This window comes from Chiloscyllium plagiosum, unplaced genomic scaffold (assembly GCF_037043375.1).
Source record: "Chiloscyllium plagiosum isolate Xiang-an unplaced genomic scaffold, Cpla_swu_hap1 HiC_scaffold_2, whole genome shotgun sequence".
Taxonomy (NCBI): domain Eukaryota; kingdom Metazoa; phylum Chordata; class Chondrichthyes; order Orectolobiformes; family Hemiscylliidae; genus Chiloscyllium; species Chiloscyllium plagiosum.
The window spans coordinates 66286241-66310504 of record NW_028270140.1 but is presented as its reverse complement, the minus strand read 5'-3'; the positions used below and the strand labels follow the sequence as shown (position 1 = coordinate 66310504).

Genomic DNA, 24264 nt, shown 5'->3' with positions numbered 1-24264 from the left:
TTCTTATTCAGAAAAAGCAACTATTTATATTTAAATAATTATTTGATTGTTCAAATTGAAAGTCACTGTCAAGTCTCATATACATTCTGATAACAAAGGAAACACTTACGTTCCTGTAAATGCCAAAAATAGTTCCAATAGATACCAAGCAATCAATATTAGAAGAGCCATCCAATGGATCAAAGCAGACCACATATTTACCCTAGAGAAAAAGCAAATACAAATTAGACCGGTTAATGTCTATTTGTAAGTGAAATGCTTTTAAAAAGCTATTCAAAATCCTCTCTTCAACTATGTCTTTCATTTTCCTTTGCCTACTCCTATCTTCTTCTATTCCTCTAGCTTTGTATCTATCAAGATGTTTTCTGAATGATCAGTGCCTCGAGAGGCAATTTGGCTCATACATATAATGTAAGTTATAGCTGTACATTAATGTCCTCATGCTCATAACAGATAAATGATGAATTAACAATGATATCCTAAACATCTATAGGGACGTTTTCTTCTTAGTAGTGTCTATAAAGAATGATTTGGAGATGCCGGTGTTGGACTGGGGTGTACAAAGTTAAAAATCACACAACACCAGGTTATAATGTGGTGTGGTGTGATTTTTAACTCTATAAAGAATGTTATTCAACAAGAAGCCCATTCTGGGAGATGATTTGTTTGCAATATTCGAAGTAAATTCAATCACTCATTCATGAACAATCTCTGCAGAAAACTCTTCTGAGGGGGCATAGTTATCTTTTTTATTCACTCACAGGATGTGGACATTGCAATTATTCACTGCCCATTCCTAACTGACAATAGGGCAAGAGTCAACCTCATTGTGATGATCTGGAGTCACATAAGGCTAGGCCAGGCAAGGATGAAAAATTTCCTTTCCTAAAGTACATTTGTGAATCAGAGGGGTTTTTCAACAACTGACAACAGTTTCACAGTCATCATTAGTCTCTTAGTTTCACATAAAATGTTGAATTCAAATTTCACCATGGGTCCTGGCAAGATTCGAATGGGGGTCCCCAGAACATCATCTGAATCTCTGAATTAATAGCTGAGCAATAATATCACAAGGCCACCACATCCTAAGAACAGCAAAAATAAGCATGTAGAATAGTGGACAGAGTGAAGCTAATTGGTGACAACTAACATTCCCCCAAGCCATCCCTCCCTAGTCACTTCACCGACAAAAACATTTCCTGAAATCACACAGCTAACATGAGCCACAAATCAAGCTCTTTTGTTCATGCCACAATGGCATTATACTCTAACATTCAATTTGAACATTTATTGTAGAATTACTTTCAAAATATTTTGTCGTGATTCAAACAGGCCTCTCATGTTTAATATGTCTTAAATCATTTCTCATTTTGTTGTGACTGGTTTTTGCAACGTGTACAATAAAACTAATGCATCTGAATTTACCTCTTTTCAAGAAGTTACCTCACAAATAGAAAAATATATGAGAGATATTGAATTTATTTATTAATAGATTATAGCTAAAATATGGACCTAACTTTGCAAATGCTGCTTTGTGTTGGTCCAGCGCTTTATGCCCCTTGATTTTAGAGTTAAGTTCACACTTTTGCATTACTGGCGGGGTACCTCAGCTGTTAATCTTGGTCCTATAATTTATGTATAAGTAATCATCATAATGATTATTGAGAAAACCAGCAAGGCATAGAGGAAATGCAATTATAAAGCCATCCATTCACCACATTTATGATACACTCACTCTTCTCTCAGGTTCCACAATTATAGCTTCTTTGTTCTCCTCTGTCACTAACACGGAAGTACTATAGGATGATTTCAGCAGATTAATGATGAGGTCATTTGACAGAACGTCCAATTTCTTGACTTCATCCCCCGTCACATTCACAGTCCCTGCAATTCCATACCTGAATAAAATAATATATTTTAGCATTTTTAAGCAACATATGTCCACTATATATAGCATAACACTGGAGGTAAACCATTTTGTGTGTGATATTTTGTAGTTTGACCAAACAACCTTTTTAAATGGCAATGCATAACGACTCAAAATCACTTTTTTCACAAGTATTTCCTTAGACATAACTCCCTGTTCTGCAGAGTTTTTAAGCTGTTTACAATTCGTTGATCATCCACTACAAACAACTTCGTGGGAAACTTGCCAGAAATATTATATTTTATTAAATTTTCTTTATTGAAATTTTATTTATTTCCAACTTCACAATGAAATTATTTTGCTTCTTTCCATTCTTTTGCACCTAATTCCTATGTTTTACAAAATATTTAGGTCCTTCTCCTGTACCTAGTTTCTATGTTTTATGAATGCTATAAAACAGCCTACTTTTGTCTTCCATTTTCCTTGCGATAAACACAAATATTCCATTTGCCTTCTTAATCACTTTCTGAACCTGCAAACTAACTTCATATTTATGCTCTAGGGCACGCTATATATCTCTAAGTTCTGCATTCTCTGAGTTTTACAAACTCTAACCATTTAAATAGTATAGGGTTCTTTTATTTTTCCTCCAAAGTGGCTAACTCCACATTTAGGCAAAAGTGAGGCCTGCAGATGTTGGAGATCAGAGTCAAGATTAGAGAGGTGCTGGAAAAGCACAGCAGGTCAGGCAGCATCTGAGGAGCAGGAAAATTGATGTTTTGGGCAGGAACCCTTCATCAGGAATGAGGCCTCATTCCTAATGAAGGGCTCCTGCCCAAAACGTCGATTTTCCTGCTCCTCAGATGCTGCCTGACCTGTTGTATTTTTCCAGCACCACTCTAATCTTCACTCCATATTTACCCAATTATATTACATCTGCCAACTTTTTGCCACTCAGTAACCTGTCTATATGTCTTTGCACGTCACTAATGCAGATTGTAAATAATTGAGGCTCCTGATTTATCCCTGTGGCATACCATTAATTGCAGTTTGCTCACCTAAGAAATATCTATTTGTTCTTGCTGTCTTGCTTCCTACTAGTTAACTAATTCTTTGCTCATCCTAATATTATTTGAAAATAACAAATGCTGGCGATCATAGTGGATCAGACATCACCCATGGAGAGAGAGATAGCTAACGTTTTGAGTCGAGGTTGCCCTCTCCACACTCCACTTCAGCTCTGATGAAGAGTCATCTAGACACAAGCCATCAGTTTGCTCTTTCTCCATGGGTACTGTCTGAACCGCTGTGATCTCCAGCATTTGTTGCATTTGGTGAGACCACACTTGGAGTATTGTGTGCAGTTCTGGTCTCCAAATTTGAGGAAAGACATTCTGGCTATTGAGGGAGTGCAGCGTAGGTTCACGAGGTCAATTCCTGGAATGGCGGGACTACCTTACGCTGAAAGACTGGAGCGACTGGGCTTGTATACCCTTGAGTTTAGAAGACTGAGAGGGGATCTGATTGAGACATATAAGATTATTAAAGGATTGGACACTCTGGAGGCAGGAAACATGTTTCCGCTGATTGGTGAGTGTCGAGCCAGAGGACACAGCTTAAAAATACGGGGTAGACCATTTAGGACAGAGATGGGGAGAAACTTCTTCACCCAGAGAGTGGTGGCTGTGTGGAATGCTCTGCCCCAGAGGGCAGTTGAGGCTCAGTCTCTGGATTCATTTAAGAAAGTGTTGGATAGAGCTCTCAAGGATAGTGGAATCAAGGGTTATGGAGATAAGGCAGGAACAGGATACTGATTAAGGATGATCAACCATGATTATATTGAATGGTGGTGCAGGCTCGAAGGGCAGAATGGCCTACTCCTGCACTTATTGTCTACTGTCTATTGTCTATTGTCTAATATGTTATTTCTTTTGCCATGTGCTCATGTCTTGTGTAAATAATCTTTGCTATGGTATTTTAACAAATGCCTTTTGAAAATCCAAGTCCATCTTCCTTGCCCTCAAAATCTCAAAGAAAATTAAAATAAATATAACTATAGTTAAATATAATTTCCTTTTCACAAAGCCTTGTCGATGCTGCCTGATCACATTATGATGTTCAGAATATCCTGTTTTAACTTCCTGAAAATGGGGTCCTACAACTTCCCTGTGACACTAGTTAGAATACCTAGCTTCTAGTTTTCTGTGGTCCTCATTTTTGAATAAAAATGAAACTAGCTACTTTTCAATCCATTTGGACCCTTGTATAAGCTACATAATTTTGGAATGCTTTTATGCTTCTACTATGGCTGCAACCACTTCTTTTAAGACTTTAGGATGCAGACCATCTAGTCCTAGGGACTTGTTAGATTTTAGGTCGATTTTCTCAGCACTTTGTCCTTGGTGATGCTGATTATTTTAAATTTCCCATTCTCTTTAACCATTTGATTTCCAAGAGTATTTGCAAGTCTCAAAGGCAGACACAAAAAAACACCTGTTCAATTCCTCTACAACTTCCTTATTTTCCATTATCAGTTCCTAGACTTGCCTCTCTCAAGAAGACCAATACTGGTTTTAGTTACTCTTCTATTTAAATAATAATAGAATCTCTTACTATCATTTTGATGTTGCCAGCTAGCTTTCATACTTTTCTCTTTCCCTCTTATTTTTAGTCTTCATTGGTGGTTCTTAAAATCAATCCACCTTATCCATCTGGTAAACTACCACTAACTTTCGCATAATTGTGCATTGTTTATTTCACTTTGATGCTATACTTATCTTTTGTATACAATTAAAGAGATTTTATTTTGCATGAGGATTAATCTTCATTGAGTTAGGAAAACGTATTGGAAAATCTTTCACTGCAACTCCACAGTCCTATCTTTTAATTTAGTTTTCCATTTTACTTTGGGCAGCTCTACCTTCGTACTTTTGGAGTTACCTTTATTTAGGTTAAAAACTAGCCTTGGACCCACATTTCTCCCCTTCCTACTGAACATGAAATTCCATCATGTTATGACCATCTAAAAGATTATTAATTAATTCTATTTCATTGCACATTACAAGGTTTCAAATAGCCTTCTTCCTGATTGACTTAAGAATGTACTGTCTGAAGAAATTGTCCCAGGAGCAGTCAAATTTATTTTTTCATGCCATATATGGCAGTCAGATTTTCCAATCTGCGTGTAGATTAAAGTCACCTTTAGTTATTGCAATACCTTTCTGACATGTCCCATTTATTTATTCCTATATACTTTATCCTGCATAATTACTGTCAGGGTGCCTATAAACAAAACTGCAAGTAACCTCTGACCTTTCATTTCTCATTTCTACTTGACCATACTCTACATCTTGGTCTTTTGAGTGAAATCAATCTCTCACTACTGTACTGAGAGGAGTTAAATGGAAGCGAGGAGAACTTGGGGTAATAAATAGTGATGTCCTGAAAAGAGTCCATATTACACAACAGAAGGTGCTAGAAGTCTTAAGATACATTAAGGTAGATAAATCCCCAGAACCTGATCAATTAGGGCATTGTGGGAAACTAAAGAAGAAATTGAAGAGCCCATGCAAAGATATTTGTATCATCAAAAGCCATGAGTGAAGTGCTGGAAGACTGGAGAATGGCTAATGTTGTGTGTAAGTTGTTGGAGGGGATTATGAGAAATAGGATCTACATGCATTTGGAAAGGCAAGGACTGATTAGGGAGAGTCAGCATGGCTTTGCATGTGGGCAATCATGTCTCACAAATATGATTGAATTTTTTGAAGAAGTGACCTTGAAAACAGATGAAGGCAAATATGTAGATGGTGCCTATATCGACTTTAGCAAAGTTTTCGACAAGATGCCGCATGGTAGACTGAATGGTAAGGTTAGATCACTTAGGATCTAGGATGAGCTAGCCAATTGGATACTAAATTGGCTTGCAGGTAAGAGACCGAGGGTGGTGATAAAGAGTTATTGTTCAGACTGGAGGCCTGTGACTGACGGTGTGCTGCAGGGATTGGTGCAGGGTTCAATGTTGTTTATCATTTATATAAATGATTTGGATGAGAGTACAGGTGGCATGGCTAGTAAGTTTGCAGATGACACCAAAACTAGCAGTATAGTGGACAGTGAAGAAGGTTATCTAAGATACAAAGGGATTTTGATCAACAGGACCAGTGAGCTGAGGAATGGCAAATCGGGCTTAATTCAGGTAAATGCAAGTGTTGCATCCTGGTAAGATACATCAGTTAATGGTAGAGCCCTGAGGAGTGTTGTCAAACAGAGAGACCCAAGGATTCAGATAAATGGTTCCTTGAAAGTGGTGTCACAGTTAGACAGGGTGGTGAAGAAGACATTTGGCATGCTTTGCCTTCATCAGTCAGAGCACTGAGTACAGGAATTGGGATGTCATGTTACAGCTGTACAAGACATTGGTAAAGCCATATTTGGAGAACTGCATAGAACTCTGGTCCTGTTATAGGAAATATGCTATTAAACTGAGAAGGGTGGGGAAATTATTTCCAAGGATGTTACTGAGACTAGAAGATTTGAGTTACAAGGAGAGGCTGGATAGGCTGGGACTTTTTGCCCTGGAGTGAAGGAGGCTGATGGGTGATCTTATAGAGGTTAATAAAATCACGAGCAGTATAGTTAAAGCAAATAGCCAAGGTCTTTTCCCCAGAGTAGGGGAGTCCAAAACTAGAGGGCATAGTTTGAAGATGAGAGGGGAAAGATTTAAAAGGGACCTGAGGGGCAATCTTTTTAGACAGAATGTAGTGCACATATGGAAAGAGCTGCCAGAGGAAGTGGTAAGAGATACAATTACAACATTTAAAACGCGGTTGAACAGGTACATGGATAGGAAATGTTTCGAGGAATATGGACCAGATGCCGGTAAATGGGACTAGTTCAGTTTAGGAAACTTGGTTGGCATGGACGGGTTAGGCTGAAGGACCTGTTTCCAGTCTGTAAAACTCTAAGTGAAGACTTTAAAATTCCTTGCATTATAGCAGGGATAAGTCTACCTTAAGAACTTATTCTAAGAAGTATTCTAACTTATTAACTTGAAGACAAATTTTATTAGAGGCTCTCTTTCTGCTGAATTGCCCTAAAATTCATATGCAATGGTTATTCATTTTTTAATTCATGTATGAGATGTGGGCTTCACTGTCCAGGCCAACATTTATTGCCCAACCCTAATTGCCTATGAGAAGGTGTTGGTGAGCTGTCTTCTTGAACTGTTGCAGTCCATATGCTGCAGGGACTTACACAGTACTCTTATTGAAGGAGTTCCAGATTTTGACCCAGTGACAAAGAATAAAAAATAATATAGTTCCAAGTCAGGAAGGATTGTGGCTTGGAAGGAAACTTGAAGGTGGTGGCATTCTCACCTTCTAGGTGCCCTTGTCCTTCTAGGTGGAGATTGAACATAGAACATAGAAAGGTACAACACAGAAAAGGCCCTTCAGCCTATGAAGTTGTGCCAAGGATTAATCCTAATTTAAAGCAAAATATTCTTACCTACACACCCCTCAATTCACTGCTGTCCATGTGCATGTCCAGCAGGTGTTTAAATGTCCCTAATGACTCTGCTTCCACCACCACCGCAGGCAACGCATTCCATGCATTCACAACTCTCTGCGTAAAGAATCTACCTCTGACATCTCCTCTATACCTTCCTCCTAATATCTTAAAACTATGACCCCTCGTCCCAGTCAATCCTGCCCTGGGGAAAAGTCTCTGGCTATTGACTCTATCCATGCCTCTCATTATCTTGTATACCTCAATCAGGTCACCTCTCTTCCTCCTTTTCTCCAGACAGAAAAGTCCAAGCTTAGTCAACCTTTCTTTATAAGGCAAACCCTCCCAGTCCAGGCAGCATCCTGGTAAACTTTCTTTGCACCCTCTCCAAAGCCTTTGTATCTTTCCTATAGTAGGGCAATCAGAACTGGTGACAATATTCCAAGTGTGATCTCACCAGGGACTTGTAGCGCTGTAGCAAAACCTCACGGCTCTTAAACTCGATCCCCCTGTTAATGAAAGCCAAAACACCATAGGCTTTCTAAACAACCCCCTCCACTTGGGTGGCAACTTTGAGGCAGCTATGTACTTAAACACCAAAATCCCTTTATTCCTCCGCACTGCCAAGAATCCTGTCTTTAATCCTATATTCAGCATTCAAGTTCGACCTTCCATAATGCATCACTTCGTATTTATCCAGGTTGAACTTTATCTGCCATTTCTCAGCCCAGATCTGCATCCTGCCTATGTCATGCTGCAGTCTGCAATAGCCCTCAATACCATCAATGGCACCTCCAACCTTTGAGTTGTCTGCAAATTTACTAACCCACCCCTCAATCTCCTCATTCAAGTCATTTATAAAAACTACAAAAAGCAAAGGCCCAAGTCACAGCCCTGCGGGACACCACTCAACACTGATCTCCAAGCAGAATACATTCCATCTACAGCCACTCTCTGCCTTCTGTCAGCCAACCAATCCTGAATCCAGATAGCCAAATCTCCCTGTATCCCATACCTCCTGACTTTATGTATAACTCTACCATGGGGAACCTTATCAAATGCCTTGCTGAAGTCCATAAACACATCTACTGCTTGACCTTCATCGACTTGTCTTGCCACCTCCTCAAAGAACTCAATAAGATTAGTTAGGCACGACCTGCCCCTCACAAAGCCATGCTGACTGCCTTTAATCACGCTATGCTTTTCCAAATAGTCATAAATCCTATCCCTCAGAATTCTTTCCAAAACCTTGCTGACCACAGACATAAGACTGACCTTTTGGTCAGGTTTGGATGGTGCTGTCTAAAGATCTCTGATGAATTCCTGCAGTGCATTTTGTAGACAGTACACACTGATGTTACTATGCATTCAATGAATGTTGAAAGTGTTGGATGAGGTGCCAACTAACTGGTTGCTTTTTCCTGAATCTGTGCCTAAATAATGCTGCCTCTTCTGTGCCCCTTATTATCACATAATATGAGATTTATTTGTTTGAGTTTTAAAATGATACCACTTCAACTATTAAAAATGTTTTCAGCTAGTTTTGTTAATATCATTAATGTTTCAAAGCTAATCAATTTTTTTCATGTTCAGAAACCCTAGCTGATTCCCAGACAAGGCAACTGAAGCTTTTTTCAAATCACTCATGGGATGAGGGCATCTCTGGTTGGGTCATCATTTATTGCCCAAAGGGTAGTTCAGATTCAACACATTGCTGTTGGTCTGGAGTCACTTGTAGGCCAGATTGGATAAGGAGAAAGATTTCCTTCCCTCAAGGGCATTAATGAACTGGATGAGTTCTTCCTGACAACTGACAATGGTTTCAGTCATCTTTAGAGTCTTAAATCCAGATTCTTCTATTGAATTTAAACCACACCATCTGCCATGCTCCCCAGAGGATAGCTAAGAATTTGGTTTATTAGTTTAGCAATGCTACCACTAAGCCATTTCCTCCCCACTATCTGTCATCCTACCACACATTTAAAGGAAATGCTGATGTGTGCTTGAGTGGATGAATGGATGCGTGCTTAATGGGGGTACCAGTACAGTCGGCAAAGGGGTTTTACTGATTACAGTGACAGGGGCTTGTCACAGTCAGTCTGGTGCTTGGCCCTGCACAAGCATGGGATCCATACCTTCTAAGTCTTGGGTTTGGGCCATGGGCAACCCTCCAGGTCAAGCCTGAGATTACACAGAGGTCAGTCAGAAGGCTGTTCTGAGATCTGGGGTGAGCAGTTGGTGCTGTCTGACCAGATCAGTTCATGATGTGGACCACAGTCTGTCATGAGGGTTAGATCATTAATAGATGCTGCATATAAGCTTGGTAATTAGGATTCCTAAATGTAGCAGGCAGTGCAAGTATTTGAATGGTCTTTATTATATTGGGTCACAGAGAGAATAGTCACAGTAAAAGAAGGCAATTGCAGGCAGTTGACTGGGATTTCATAGTGAATGGAAGGGGCAGCAAGCTCTCAATGGGAGTTTATGCAGATCATGGTTACTGTAGCCTCCATTTGGGAAAAATGTAAGGTCAACAAAAACATACCGATCCTCAGAATCAGGGACCCTGGATGTAAAGCACGCAGAGTAATATTAATGTAAAGAGGTTCAAATGAAGTAGCAGGAGGGTGAAGGGCAATGGGACAATTACTGGCGGAATTTGCAAGTCACTCAGATGGACATGAAGTTGGAACGTCATCATGTTGGATTGAAAGCCAAAATGGCTGAAACCACATGCAGAGTGAGAGGAATAAGTCTTTTTTTTTCTACATGACCGAGTTACCAATAATATTTTGAGGCCCTGCTATAGGCAGTTGCAGGAATCATGCATTCCCTGATTAGGCAATGCTACCCATCTGCCTTCAATACTCACTTCATTCTGAGACAGTAATTATCTGATAAAACAAATGACAGGTTATGGTCTCAAACAATCATGATGTTTACAAAACTGTTTGTCTCCTTATCATGTAAGTCTAATACTGCAAAAAGGAAAGTGAAAACTGAATCCCGATTTGGCAACAACAATGCATAGCACGTTCTGAAGAACAACACATTAAAGTTGTCATGTCATCACAATGAAAAATTAGCCTGCAAGGACATGGACTGTTACATGGCAGGGAGATCTTTGGGTGTGACTTTGGGTGAGGACAGGGTGTTTCATGATGGCTTGCTGCCAGAAGTATACTTCCAAAGGAGCACAGATATGTTGGATATCCACTGTGCAATTAGATAAGGTCAAATACATCAGAGCTCAATTTCAAGGCATTAAAATATTTCCTTGTAAACCATCCATGCCAGACTGTGTGAGGACATAACATTCAAACTCAGTGTGATTATCAATGAGCAAGGGCTCAAGTGTTTCTTCAGCAACACTGCATCATCGTTTTGATTTTCCCACAGATCACATGCTCATGGAACTGAAATGGCAAATGTATCTCCTGGTTTTCTAAGTTAAAAATCACACAACACCAGGTTACAGTCTAACAGTCCAATACTACCTGATGAAGGAGCAACACTACAAAAGCTAGTGCTTCCAAATAAACCTGTTGGACTATAACATGATGTTTTGTGATTTATTAAGTTTGTACACCCCCCAGACCAACACCGGCACCTCCAAATCCTGATTTCTATGTGGCCTTGAGAAGGCAGCAGATAAGGAGACAGCAAATACAAGATCTCCAACAAGAACAACCTCCAACAGCTGCCACAAAGCATCCAAAGGAGAAGCAAAAGGACTAAATCCATCAAGATGCTGCAAACAAATGGTGAAATTAAGCTTTATAGGCTTCACTGCAGTTTCCTGCAAATATCAGAGTGATAACAGGAATGTGTAGTGCAGTTTTGCCCACATGAGAGCCACCATTTGCATACCTTTACTTCCATAAGTTCCTTTAGACCCTTCCTTTAACTGGAATCTTTCAATGCTTCAGGGTGTGTAGAGACTGTTGCTATGACATGCTTGAATATCACATTTAACTCAAGAGACACTGCCCGTTTTGCAGGTTTTCTCTACAGACTGCTACAATGTGAAGAATGGTGTATAAATAAACTGCCCAGTGAATATCTGCCAATCTCTTGCACTTCCTTGTAAAACTCATTGAAAAAAGCTTTCCCTACAGAAATGTATAGCTTCATCACCTATTCCATATTATTACTTGTTAGGTCAGTATAATTGTGAAATGATATTTGCAGATCAGGATCTGGTACATTCACTGGACATTGCCTTTAGCCTCAGTGTCATCTGTCCAAAGATTGCTGACACGTGAAGCTATCTGCAGTGGTAGACTTGTGAGAAATGAGAAAAAGCATGGTGCCTCCAACTTTAAACATCTTTGGGATATATGATGAGGCTCCTTATTACTCATATGGGTGTGACTTAAATGAAAAGAATACTACATAAGACAATGTAACATTGCAAACAAAAATATTTTGAGAAAAGTGATTGGTTATTCACAAAGATATACCGCACATACCAGCTTTGTGCTCTCAGTATGTTTCCTTTCCTTCCCACTAGTCTGAGTGAAGTCCTGAATGTTGTAGTTGGAGCAGAGCCTGCTCTGTGGTTTGTACCCTTGACTTGAAAGACCTTGGCACTTGACCCCCAGGTGCCTTAGGGCCTAGAGGACCCAGGCCTGTTGAGTGTCTCCTGCCCAAATGCAGGCTCATCTTCCCATAATTTGTATAGTGGTACACTTTGAGATCACGGGCAGTGGAAAGGTGGAGGACCAGAGCACCTCCAGAGTGTACACAGAAGCTTCTCTAAAGTTTCACTTTAGAAGTAGGTCTAGCTTTATTTCTCCATTTTGAAGGAGTTATATAAAACTCACATCATGGAGATTTTTAAGCTTTTCAAAGAAACAATCTTTCCTGCTGGCTTTTCTCTTTCTGAATTCATAACAATGAACACAAAATCAAAAAATATCATTAAGAGTCAACCATCTCAAACAAAAATTGAAACACACTGTTCTCAGGTAAAAGTGCAAATTAGCTATTTCTCAATGCAAAAAAACTTTAATTCTTGGATACAAACCTTTCCTTAACTGTGAGTAACCATTTGGATAACTCATCTCTTTTACTGGAATAATTAGAAACCAGAAACAAGAACAGGAGGGTCCATTCACAGTTCTTGGATCAATGGTGATCTTGGTGTGCTTGAGTTAGAGGCAGGCCTGCTGTATAGAGATCGGGGCCTGTGATTTCAGGTCCAGCCCAGCTACAGATATCACTTCTTCGGTTCTTTGGATAAGTAAGACCATTTGACATTATAATTTTTAACTCTGACATTTTTCCTGGAAACAGGTTATCTGTTAAATTATAATTATCTTAAGTCTATGCATGGTTTGCTAATTTCCAAATACTGTATTTACCAGGTTTTCCCCCAGTGAAGTTACATTTAAAATTTAACTTTTAAAACTAAAACTAAAACTTTTAAAATTAAATCTGTAATCATGTGAACCATAATATTAGGCATACATTAAAAACTTGGAGAAGTTGGAAACGTAATAAGTTTTAAGCAGGTGATATGGGGGAGGGGCAGACAAAGCATATAAAGGGAAAAGTCAGGGTGAAGACATGAGATATTAGAAGACACCTGCTGCTTCTGTAGGCTTGAAAGGAATCATAATGGAACAAGTAAAAATCAAACAGTGTGTATCATGGAGAGGTAATGACACATTAATTTAATATGACCAAAAAAATGCAAAGAAGGGAAACAAAATTGAAGTAAAAATTGTGATTGTAATTATTAAACTCAACGAAAGGCAGCAAAGTGTGTCATTGAAAGATGAGCTAGCTGATGAAGTTCATTATTCCTTTATAATTTTGAGACAATTAGAAGGCAAGCTTACAGTGCAAAGGTAGGATCCCTTCCTCCTCCTATAGGTGTGTCATAATGTGTCTGAACATTGAAATAACTACAATGTATATTGTTTGATTTTTTTTCTGATATAATTTAGATATTGCAATATTTTATCAATTGGCCATAACGAAATCATGCGAAGGGAGGGGAAAAGTTTACAAAGGCTTCCACTTTGGATCTTGTGCAGTAGGCTTTTGTTAATAGCAGGTGAGTGGATTGATTGTATCTAATTTCAAAATTACTCTTTTATGTAGTAAGACCACAGTTGTCAGTGGAAACATTGATATTATCAATACCTCCTTTTTTACTGCCACTTGCAGGCAGTTTGTTAAAGTATTTAAACTTTCCAGTATAGCCACACAAGCTTGGTAACTTAAAGGGGGAGGCGTTGCAGTGTAGTGCACATGTCCCTACCTCTAGGTTAAGAGACCTGGGTTCAAGTCCTACCTGCCATAAGGGGTGACACTGCTGCCTCACAGTATGAAGGACCTGGGTTCGATTCCAGCGTTGGGTGACTGTTTGTGCGGAGTTTACATGTCCTCCCTGTGTCTGCATGGATTTCTGCTTTCCTCGCACAGTCAAAAGATGTGCAGGCTAGGCGAATTAGCCATGATAAATGTGGGGTTACAGGTTTAGGGTGGGGGCTGGAGTTGGTTCTCAGTGGGATGCTCTTTAGAGGGTCAGTGCAGACTGGATGGACTGAGTGGCCTCTATTTGTAATGTAGGGATTCTGTGAAAAGGCTGACTTCCAGGGACTTGGTCAGGTTGATGCACAGCTTAAAAAGAAAATTGCATTATAAGGTAGAAAATCATTCTTAGGTATTTTAACTCAATAAAAGGGAATTCCAAATAAATTCTAAAGAAAGCCTGTTCAAATAATTCTTATCCTTTTCTAAAGCAAAATTCACTCACCAATGTTGCATAAAACAAATTGCATGCAATTGTTTATGCTACATAATATTTGTTAAGCTAATGAAGATCATTGACTTACAAATGGGCAAGACCTGCTTTTCGCACAGCACAGGAGATGGCCTTGATTGCAGTTAACAAAGAATTTAAAAGCTGCGTGAATTCCCCTGTCCCTTTTGCTTTCCTTCCCTGTTCCATGACAAACCGGGTGATCGTTTGGACGTCAGTATCAAAAGGCGACTGATCCGACATTGTGCCTTATTTCTTTCTTCTTTACTGTAGCGTTAATGAAGTTCTGAGTGGATGCAGCCTGACCAGACTAGCTATTTAAAGTATAGAGTGGTGACCCAAATAAGTTGAACAGCTGCATGTACATGTGACTAAGCTTAAAGTCTATGAGTGATCAGAGTTTGCATATTATTTAAGTAGAAATGACACTGGGTGACTGCTAAAATAGCAAAATTTTCAAATTTTGTCAAATCTAACTTTGGTTCAAGATCTCTGATTGAATTGTTCGCTACTCTATAGGTAGATTTGGATTTGAAACATGAAATTTGTTCACAAAATTGTATTCATTGTAGCGCTGAAAGGCTTATTTGTGCATGTGTTACTTTGAGCTAAAAACTAAAGGTAAGAATCAATATAATTGTCCAAACATTAGTGCAACCATTACAAAACTGCAAAAAGTTCTGTTATTCTGTCTTGAAAGGTCATGCAATAGAAAACTGTGGCATATAAAAGAAATTTCCCCTGACTGAAAATGCCAGCGTTCTCCTGTGACAGACTGGAATCTTTTAGCCTGTAATAAAATCTTGGGAGAGCATTTAGGTGAGTGATATGTACCAACTGCAGGGAAACATTACCAGGAGCAACTAAGTGATTTGCAAACTCATTTTGTGAAAAGGAAAACCTGAAATGATTTGATCTTGCATTTCGATTTCCAATGTAGGAGTGGAAGAAATATCAATGAGTGTCACTGAAGAACAAACCCTCTTTATTTAAATTTATTTCCGTACTCATATCAGAGCTATCGATATTGAACAAATGCTAATTGCAGATTTTCAAATACTTGCCAGTTGCTATGATCCAATCTCATAATGTTATTGGACAAGTCAGGTGCCAAACTGAAACCTGGCTTGGTAGACAATTTTGATTTAATTTTAGTAAACAAAATGATCGGTCACTGAAACATAGTCACTCCAGGCTGTAAAGCTTCTTTAACAAAAGAACAGAAGTTTTAGAAAAGATGAAGAAAAAAGCAAACCAAGATATCTAAATTTGTAAGACTGTTTTGGAAAATCTTGAAGCGCACAGCAACACAAAGTTTCCAACTTATTTCTCAACACTATCAATTTACAGAGATTCAAGTCCGAGAGATTATTCCTCTATATAAAATATTTAAGTTCTACCTAACTAATTCTCCCCAGTTTCTTTCCAAAACTGAGAGCTTAGATTATCTCAACTTCTAATAATCTGCATGTATTTAACCAAACTTTCCTGGTTTTGGAAGCTGCACAAATGAAATGTTTCCACTGAGGTGACTGTGTCTTCCATGAATTTCTGTTAAAACAAAACTTGCTTTTGACCTCAGTCATGTCTCCTCCAAACTGCCCTAAAAACTTTAAATTCCTGGGCTTTCTAAACTAAAATTAATCTTGATTATTCTGAACAGAAAACAAAGTAATGACCTTCAATATTTACTTCAATATTTCAAGTGCAAATGACAGGGAATCTAGAGTAGTTAATTTATGAATTAAATCAATACAATAGTAATTGCAGCATGGGTAATATTTTGCTGCTGCAGCATTTGGAAACTGCTGAACACCAAGTTAATCCATAGTAAACACATCTGTAGTATGTGTTTGCAGCTTGAGTAACTTTGGACCTGAGCTGAAGAGCTGAAGTCAGTGCTACAGACATTGCATCACATCAGCGAAGAGAAAGTTACCTGGACGTATTGATTCAGAGGGTAATCACACCCATCAGACTAAACAATTCAAAACTGGTCTTGATTAGGGACAGAAGATTGTGACTTCAGGTGAAGCAGATATGGGGACCTGGAATGCATTGAGAAGTATTGGATCCTGTACTTGTCCAATGTTTAAGAGGTTCTTGCAGGTTTTGCGATGAGACTGAGGACCGCAACATGATGAGTGAATGGACCTTGGTAGTAGGAACCATTCAAGTGGTGCAGGAAATGGGAATATGGTTGTGATAAGAGACCATCAATTAGGGAGGTAGACACTGTTCTCTGCAGCTGTGAGCAGGAGTCCTGAAGGCTGTGTTGTCTGCCCACGGCCAGAATTAAGGACATCTCTTCAGGGCTAGAAAGGAACTTGGAGAGGGTAGGATCCAGTAGACGTGCACACTAGTTGGACTAAAAAGGATGTTCTGCTGACAGAGTTTGAACAGTTAGAAATTAAATTAAAAAGCAGAACTTCAAAGCTAAACTCTCTGGATTATTGCCTAGCCATGGGCAAACTGACATTGAGTAAATAAAGAAAAGGAGTTAAAAGTTCAAAGATTGGTGTGTTGGAATGAGTTTCAGTTCATGAAGCACTGGCATCAGTGCTTGGGGAGCAGGTAACTGTTCCAGTGGGATAGAATGGGCTAAAGGCATAATGACTTCTGGACCTTGTGTAATGCATCTTAGCACATTAATAGAAGTAGCTTCAGAGACAGTGGATGCATTAATAGTACATTTGAAGAATCAAGAATCTGGAAAAGTGCCAGACGATTGGAAAACTGACAATGTGGCAATTTTATTCAAAAAGGGAAGGAGACAAAAAGCCAGCAACTGTAGCCAGCTAATTTAACATCTCCTGTTGGAAAAATATCTGAGTCTATTATAAAGGATGGAATAGCAGAGCGTTTAGGAATATGTAATAAAATTGAATTATTCAAGTACATATGACAATAAAGACTAAGTGCTGAAAATGTGTTGCTGGAAAAGCGCATCAGTTCAGGCAGCATCCAAGGAACAGGAGAATCGACGTTTCGGGCATAAGCCTGAAGAAGGGCTTATGCCCGAAACGTCGATTCTCCTGTTCCTTGGATGCTGCCTGACCTGCTGCGCTTTTCCAGCAACACATTTTCAGCTCTGATCTCCAGCATCTGCAGTCCTCACTTTCTCCTCCTTCTTGAATAAGTGCAAAGTTTGTAATGTTGCTGCTTATGGTACCATCTTATGTAGAAGATACCTACGTGCAGAATACTTAATTGTTACAGACTTGAAACAATCATAAATAAAAGCTTGGCATAAGAATAAAGAAGTTTTCTTTTTTAAAAGTGCTCAAATTTTAGTCTTTTCACCAAGTACATGCCAGTACCGAGCCTTCAGACCGCCTGGGCCAACTCTACAGACCACGCTGGACTTTAAATCTTGAGGCCTCACTTCCAGTCCCCAAGGGCCTTGCCTCCATGCCAGGATTTGCCACCACTACGATGGTCTCTGCTATGGGACTTGCCATCCCTAGGCAGGACTGGCATGGGACTAGAATATGACGCAAGATGTTCAGAGGAGATTGGAGGATGACATTTTGCATCAAGAGATTAATGAGTATTTGGAACTCACTGCCTAAAAGGGTGATAATGTCAAGAATCCTCAAGACGTTTAAGTACTATTTAGATGAACACAATTGCAATGCTATAGTGTGTGAGGTTGCAGGTTAATGCTGGAAAATGAGGATTAGAATAGATAGATATTTGATGATTGGCATGGATATCTTGGGCTGCATGGTTTCTTTCCATGCTGCAAAGATTCTATGACTCGAAGGTTTGCTCGGGTTGTTTCCAGGAATGGAGAGTGTGACGAAGCTGCATCTTTAAAAAGGTTAGGTGGTCCCTTGGGTTTTTTTTTCTGCAGGTCGTAAAAACACAAGTTCTGATAACTCTGAGTTTGGATGGGTTTTAGGGCCAATTTGTTTACAGATAACAGAGACTGTCTCAGGAACAAGGCTTTCAAGTTTAAACAAAAACACTTGTTTAATGAAAGGTGAGTGGCCAGTTCTCCCAGCTCAGCTTTTCTCTGGTTTGGTTTCTTTTAGCAGTATTGTATGGAAATACTGGTGGAATTCAAAAGCAAACTCAGGCTGGTTCTCTCTCTCTCTCTCTGACTCTTATCCTGTAAGAACTTTCCAAGCATCTGGTCATCATGGGAAGCACTAGTTGATGCAATAGTGCATCTCAGTACCATCCACATCTTCTAAGTGCCTAAACAGTTTCTAATACTCCCCCAAATGCTTTTATTACACATTTGAAATAACATTAGCCCACAGTCCATGGGAACTTCCAGTTTTCATGTATCTTACCCAAATGTTTTATTTATCTATAGACCTGAAGTATGTGTGGCTAGGTTATTTGAGCATAGGAATATTATAACCAGGCTTACTTGTATCCAACCCTAGTAGAGGTACCATCTTTGCTAGGGGACAGATAAAACTGGATCAGTCCCAGCAGCGCAAGGGTGATCTAGGTATTTTCTTTTTCTTTCATTCTGGTTTGTTTTAAATTCTAACGACTGTATTCTAAGATGGTGCCAGACAGTGGCAACACTGTACACTTTCCACTGTACTCCTGTGCTTGGGTACAAGTGACAATAAATCTAACCTGACCTAAACATTAGGCTTTGGGAAATGCTAGTGCCATGGCAGACCTCTAACCCAGGAAGAGGTCTTAGCCATCTACTTCTTTGCAGATAAACATTTTGATTTCTTCAAAAATGACTAAGGCTCCTATGTCCTGTTTTGCATCTGTCTCCTGTAAGTTGCCAGGATGTCGACCCAGCCAGCGTCCTTCATGACTCAAGATTGCATTGCTTTGACAAAATCAAGATTCATTGGCTTGCTAAATACTTTAACTGGATTACCACTGCTCCTGGATAGGTTGTCATTACTACTGCAAAACCATTTTCAGGAAAAGAATGAGATGATGGGAACACGTTTCAGCAGCCGGCTGATGTTACCGCTTCTGATTTGGCTGCCAATCCACCTCCAAAAGGTGCCTTTACAGGCTGGAAAATCTCTAGCTATTGTTTGTACCTCCTAAAAGGTAACATGCAATGTGCTACATTAGAATACTAAACTATTACTGCTGCCAAATCCTGTTACTGTTTATTATTTTCTTATAAGTATCACTTTAAAAATGTCAGAGCACAGAATTTCATTCAAACTACAAAAACATAGAACAAAATCTCAAAATAAAAACATGGAGTACAAGATGGACTGATCCAAATATTTATTCATATTCATTCAAGAATGTATAACATTGTGCATGGATTGTTATGTAACGATAGAAATAATTCTGATCTCAAGATACACTTCATCAAGAACTTTAGTAACTAAATTATATTACAATTGATATGATTTGCATTGTCAAGTTGGAATGTCACTTTGCATTGAAAAAAAAATCAATGTTTGGTCTAGATCCCAGTTTAGAGTTTGCTATTGATATTCATTATTGCAGGGTTTTAGTTACTTGCAATTGTATTGATTTACAATGTCAAGGTACTCTTGAACATCATCTTTGGATCCCATTACAATTGGTGCCCGCTGGTGAATGGATTCTGGTTTAACGTCCAGCACTGCCTGTGTTCCTGTTGTGGCCATACCTCCTGCTTGTTCTATAATGTAAGCCATGGGATTGCATTCATATAAAAGTCGAAGCTATAAGAGAACATCCAGGAGGTTAGATTGACATGGTCAGAATGACAATATAGGTTTTCGGTTTATTACCTCTAAGTAAACCTACCCTAACAGCTATTTTCTACTGATGACCTCTGAAGTCATAACTTGTCACCCAGTAAACATGCAAACTTATTTCCAATCAATGCCATCATTCAACAATGATCCAAGATCTCCAATTCCTTATCTCCTCCATCGCCCATGTGGCTGCCCCTTTGACCAGTTAATACAGCAGACCCGATAAATTAAGATGACTGGGCTTGACTATTTGCTCACTACTCTATGAGGAAAATGAGTGTTAAATGCACAGGAAAAAAAAGTGACTGAGAAAAAACAAGTAGTAAAACAAAACCAACTTTTTTTTTGAATCTTCAAACTTTGCAAGCTGAAGAAATGAAAACCACGCTGCTGATGCTATTTTTTAGGACCAGGTAAGTTGTCTGACAATAATTAAGACTTATAACTGTGTTAAACTGACTGAATTGGATAAGCACTAATATAGAGATGAATTTACTTTGTATCTACCACCCCAATTCAAGAACTTCATATCACTCAATGCTTTTGTGAGGCAGACAGTAAGAGGCCAACTTGCAAAGCTAAATCCTGAGTGGCAAAACTCAAGACAGCTAAAACTAAGACTGCTTAATTTATTCATTTAATCTTGCATCTGCTTTCACCTGAAATTGCTGTGCAATTCATGTGTAAATAATGGTGATCATTGTCAGCATCACTGCTATTTCGATTGTAAGTTCTGATTTCACATAAATTTAACTAAAACAAAAATAATGAAATTTGCCTTCTATTGTTCAAATACCCTTTTCTTTACAAAGCTGAAACTATGAAAATGTAGCATTTCTGACAAGATCAGCATTTTCTGTTCATCACAAAATCACTAGTGAGAAGATTGAGGTGAGCCACCAACTTAAATCACTCACTGGCTTGCTCAAGAGGTCAGTGAAAACATCAACCACATTGCTGAGGTTTTGAAATCACATACAAGGCAGCAGTTTTTCTGAAGGACATCAGTGAATCAGAATCTAGTACTGTAGTTACATCATCACCAATACTTATACCAGATTTTTATTCTAAATTTATCTGATTTTAAAATTCTCCAGTTGCCAGGGTTTTAGTTGAACTCATGTCTGCAGTTCCTTTGACCATTTCCATTAAAGAAATCACTCTGGTATCCACCCAAGTGAAACATTTAGAACATCAAGCGCAGATTCTGTACACATTTGCTCCTCTGCATCTACATTTGTCATGCATTTAATCTCATTCAGTTTTAGTTCAGTCATGAGACTCCATGAATCTTAACTGTAATTGTTCATTGGGTATTTGAATGCATTTGTCCCATAAGAGAATTGATGATTAAGAAAAAAAATCCTAAATTACCAGGAATTTCGACACTCAAATGTGATTATAAAGTTCTATGCCAGTGTATATTTATCAGTACTTTGATTACTGAATTACTGAGATATAGCCGACAAACATGACTCTGAGTATTCACGATTAAGAGCTTAGCTAGCAAACAGACTAGTGCAGAAGGCGATTCTGATTCAGTGTTTGCAAGTAGGCCTTTGGCATTCTTAAGATAATTCTGAAGAGCTAGAGTTAATTGATTTCTTTCATACCTTTCCTTTCGGACTTTTTGAGTTGGCAGGGTATAAGAAAATCCCTCCATACATCAGTGTTCTATGCACATCTGCAACCATGGAGCCAATATATCTCGCACCATAGGGAGAGCTACCATCCTGTGGGTTAAAGATAGGTAAAATGACTTTCTGGAACAATGACGCTGTATGATTTCTATTGAAAAAAGTGATGTTCTTTACTACACCTCTGGATATTTCTTCTTCGTAATGTACTGTGAAACTGGAGTATCAAAGTACTTTGCATAGCCTTCATTAATACTGTAGATATTCCCTTTCTTCTTCATGGTCACATTCCTGTTCACCAAAACAAATTCCCCAATGGCCTAATGACAAAAATTATTAAGGTCAGCGCAAATGATGAATACATAGTTCAAAGACAAGGATATAATAATAACTGAAAACTTAGTAATAATTGCAAAGCATTTAATGTACACATCACTAGCAAAATAAGGTTGCATTTCCAAGCAGACATTTACATGGTCAGTGTTTTAGGTCAAATAGCTGATAGTGACACAAAGATACATAAATTTTATTCGCTGGATTTGTGTAGTCATGTCTTGTTGTTTTCAAGGTCAATTAATTTGCACATCAGAAAATGCACAGGAGATAATTGTAACATCTAGATTTAGATTTGTGCTCCCAAGTAATTTTATTTCCCTGCTTTTCACACCTACCTCATGAAAATATATCCTGATGGTTGAATCTTGGTTCCAAGATGTACAGCTATGGGATAGACTTAGGATGGCCATGGATACAGAAGCAGCCACAGGAACTGCCAAGTGCCAAATTGGGGTTGTCCAAAAGGTATTCTGGTCTCTAGAACTTCATTTGTTTTCTTGAACATTAGGGTCTTTGGCCTTTACATCCATTTGTAATCACACTCATTTCTCATGTCTACACATGTAAACTTATGCAATCCGTGTTCATCGTTCCCATGGTCCATTATTCACCCCTATGCCAACTCCCCTCACCCCGCCTCCCCACAACATTTGCCCTCTTTAACAATTCACATAGCATCCACTATAGGCAGACCACTGGAGCCAGGCTAAGATTAAACAAAAGTGAAGGTCTAAATATCAATTACTTTCAGTAAATTACAAAACTCCTAATCATAAAAGCCCATGCTACTGGAAACCAGAATTGTAGTATGAATAAGGTACAGCAAAGAGCCACGAGGTGGTTTCTCCTATTCAGACTTGCCACAAGAGACTCCTGTGATTCCATGATAAATACTCCTCAATGGCTGCCTCCAACAACAGCAAGATTGGATCATGCTTTTCTGGTTGCAGGCAAACTGTGGGCTCAGCAATTAATGATCCTTATGGATTTTCCCCAATATTAATAGCCTAGAAATCTTTGTTTTTTGCTCATTTATGATTCTGTGAAACCTCACGAAAAATTGCCAATTGTTCAATGATTACAGATTAATTTTTCCTTGATCTTGTTAGGCCATGAAAACTAAATGTGGTTGAATGAATTAGAGGAAAGTGCTATTGAACATAAAATTTGCTGATTTTGAAATCACAAGCAGGTTTCAATAAACTGATGGTCACAATTAAATTGTACACACAGCACCATGGTTTCTGGGGAAAAAAAAGCACAGTTCAAGATCTTACTGGATCCAACATGAAGCAGTTCACTCCATTTCCTGAAGATAATACCAACATTGTGGCACTGCCATACAAAGCATATCCAGCTGCTACGATGTTACGACCTGGTTGCAAGGCATCCTTTTCACTTGGGGGGCCATCAGTAGTCTTAATATGAAAAGAAAGATGACGGTTATCAGACTGATATTATTAGAATGGTGTACAAAGATCCTACAGGTTAAAGGGTGAATATCTTGATTTGGAACTTCAGAAATCTTTGCAGCAAATTATCAGTGGAAATATGGGGGTTGTGATTTGGTATGCATTGATCTATGTGAAAAAAAACATTTTTGTACTTTTTGATTTTATAATATGCATTTTTAGGTATTTTTGAGCTCCTAGAAGGTGGATATTTAGAGGTGTATTGTCTGGATAAATTGAGCAAATTGAAACCACAATGTGGTGCATGGATCAGTGATCCAGTGATTGTTTATACAGGAAAGAGTTAACAGTGGACTGTTCATGTGTTAAAGACATGTCGTTTGAGTTGTCACTAAGGAATGTGATGATAGGTGGTGATCAAGATCTGAGCATGACAACAAAGGAAGAGACCATGGGATAATAAGATAAAAAGGGTAGGCATAAGAGTCAGTCTAGAGATTTTAAGAAGACACAAATTTCTTGAAGCAGAAGTTGTTGGTGTCACTAGCATAAGGGGAAAACAACAGTCTTCCAAACCAGGATATGAACTTCCACAATTGTTGGGTATAAATTTTGTTGTTTAATAAATTGCCCTGGTACCACTGAATCAGGAATCCCCTCAACTAGTCTCAAAACTGCTTGCATCTGCCATTGGTGGCATTATGGACCCATTGTCAGTAGTTTTGATCAAATGGGATAGAATTTCTTTTCTGCATTGATATTACAAGGAATTAGAGAATGATCTCGGGGAAGGAAATGTTGGATTTTTAAGCCAAGTTGCTATTAAAAGGGAAGAAGCACCGTGCATCTTAATAAGTGTTAAGGTAGATAAGTCCCCAGGTCCTGGTGGGATCTATCACAAATTATTTTAGGAGGGAAGAGAACAAATTGCTGGAGCATTGACAGACATCTTTGTATCCTTTTTAACGACAGGTGAGGTCCCAGAGCACCAGAGAATGGCCAATGTAGTCCCATAGTTTAAAAAGGGTAGCATGGATAA

General features: G+C 38.7%; 2 protein-coding genes and 1 long non-coding RNA gene across 3 annotated transcripts in view; 1 reads left to right on the top strand and 2 right to left on the bottom strand.

Moving 5' to 3' along the window:
• LOC122561580 (fructose-1,6-bisphosphatase isozyme 2-like) overlaps positions 1 to 14437 on the bottom strand; it is a 55894-nt gene extending 41457 nt beyond the window's left edge. The window contains exons 1-3 of the mRNA XM_043713401.2: positions 14224 to 14437; positions 1736 to 1898; positions 110 to 202 (exon numbers count right to left, since the gene is read on the bottom strand). Of these exons, the coding sequence (XP_043569336.1) occupies positions 110 to 202; positions 1736 to 1898; positions 14224 to 14393 (426 nt within the window). The 5' untranslated portion in view covers positions 14394 to 14437. The remainder of the gene's footprint in view (positions 1 to 109; positions 203 to 1735; positions 1899 to 14223) is intronic.
• LOC122561584 (uncharacterized) overlaps positions 12996 to 24264 on the top strand; it is a 58458-nt gene continuing 47189 nt past the window's right edge. Inside the window, exons 1-2 of the long non-coding RNA XR_006315045.2 lie at positions 12996 to 13230; positions 13330 to 13439. This is a non-coding gene — a long non-coding RNA (uncharacterized LOC122561584). The remainder of the gene's footprint in view (positions 13231 to 13329; positions 13440 to 24264) is intronic.
• Positions 19362 to 24264, bottom strand: part of fbp1a (fructose-1,6-bisphosphatase 1a) — a 32195-nt gene continuing 27292 nt past the window's right edge. Inside the window, exons 4-7 of the mRNA XM_043713388.2 lie at positions 23091 to 23231; positions 21660 to 21797; positions 21454 to 21573; positions 19362 to 19804 (exon numbers count right to left, since the gene is read on the bottom strand). Coding sequence (XP_043569323.1) covers positions 19613 to 19804; positions 21454 to 21573; positions 21660 to 21797; positions 23091 to 23231 — 591 coding nt within the window. The 3' untranslated portion in view covers positions 19362 to 19612. The remainder of the gene's footprint in view (positions 19805 to 21453; positions 21574 to 21659; positions 21798 to 23090; positions 23232 to 24264) is intronic.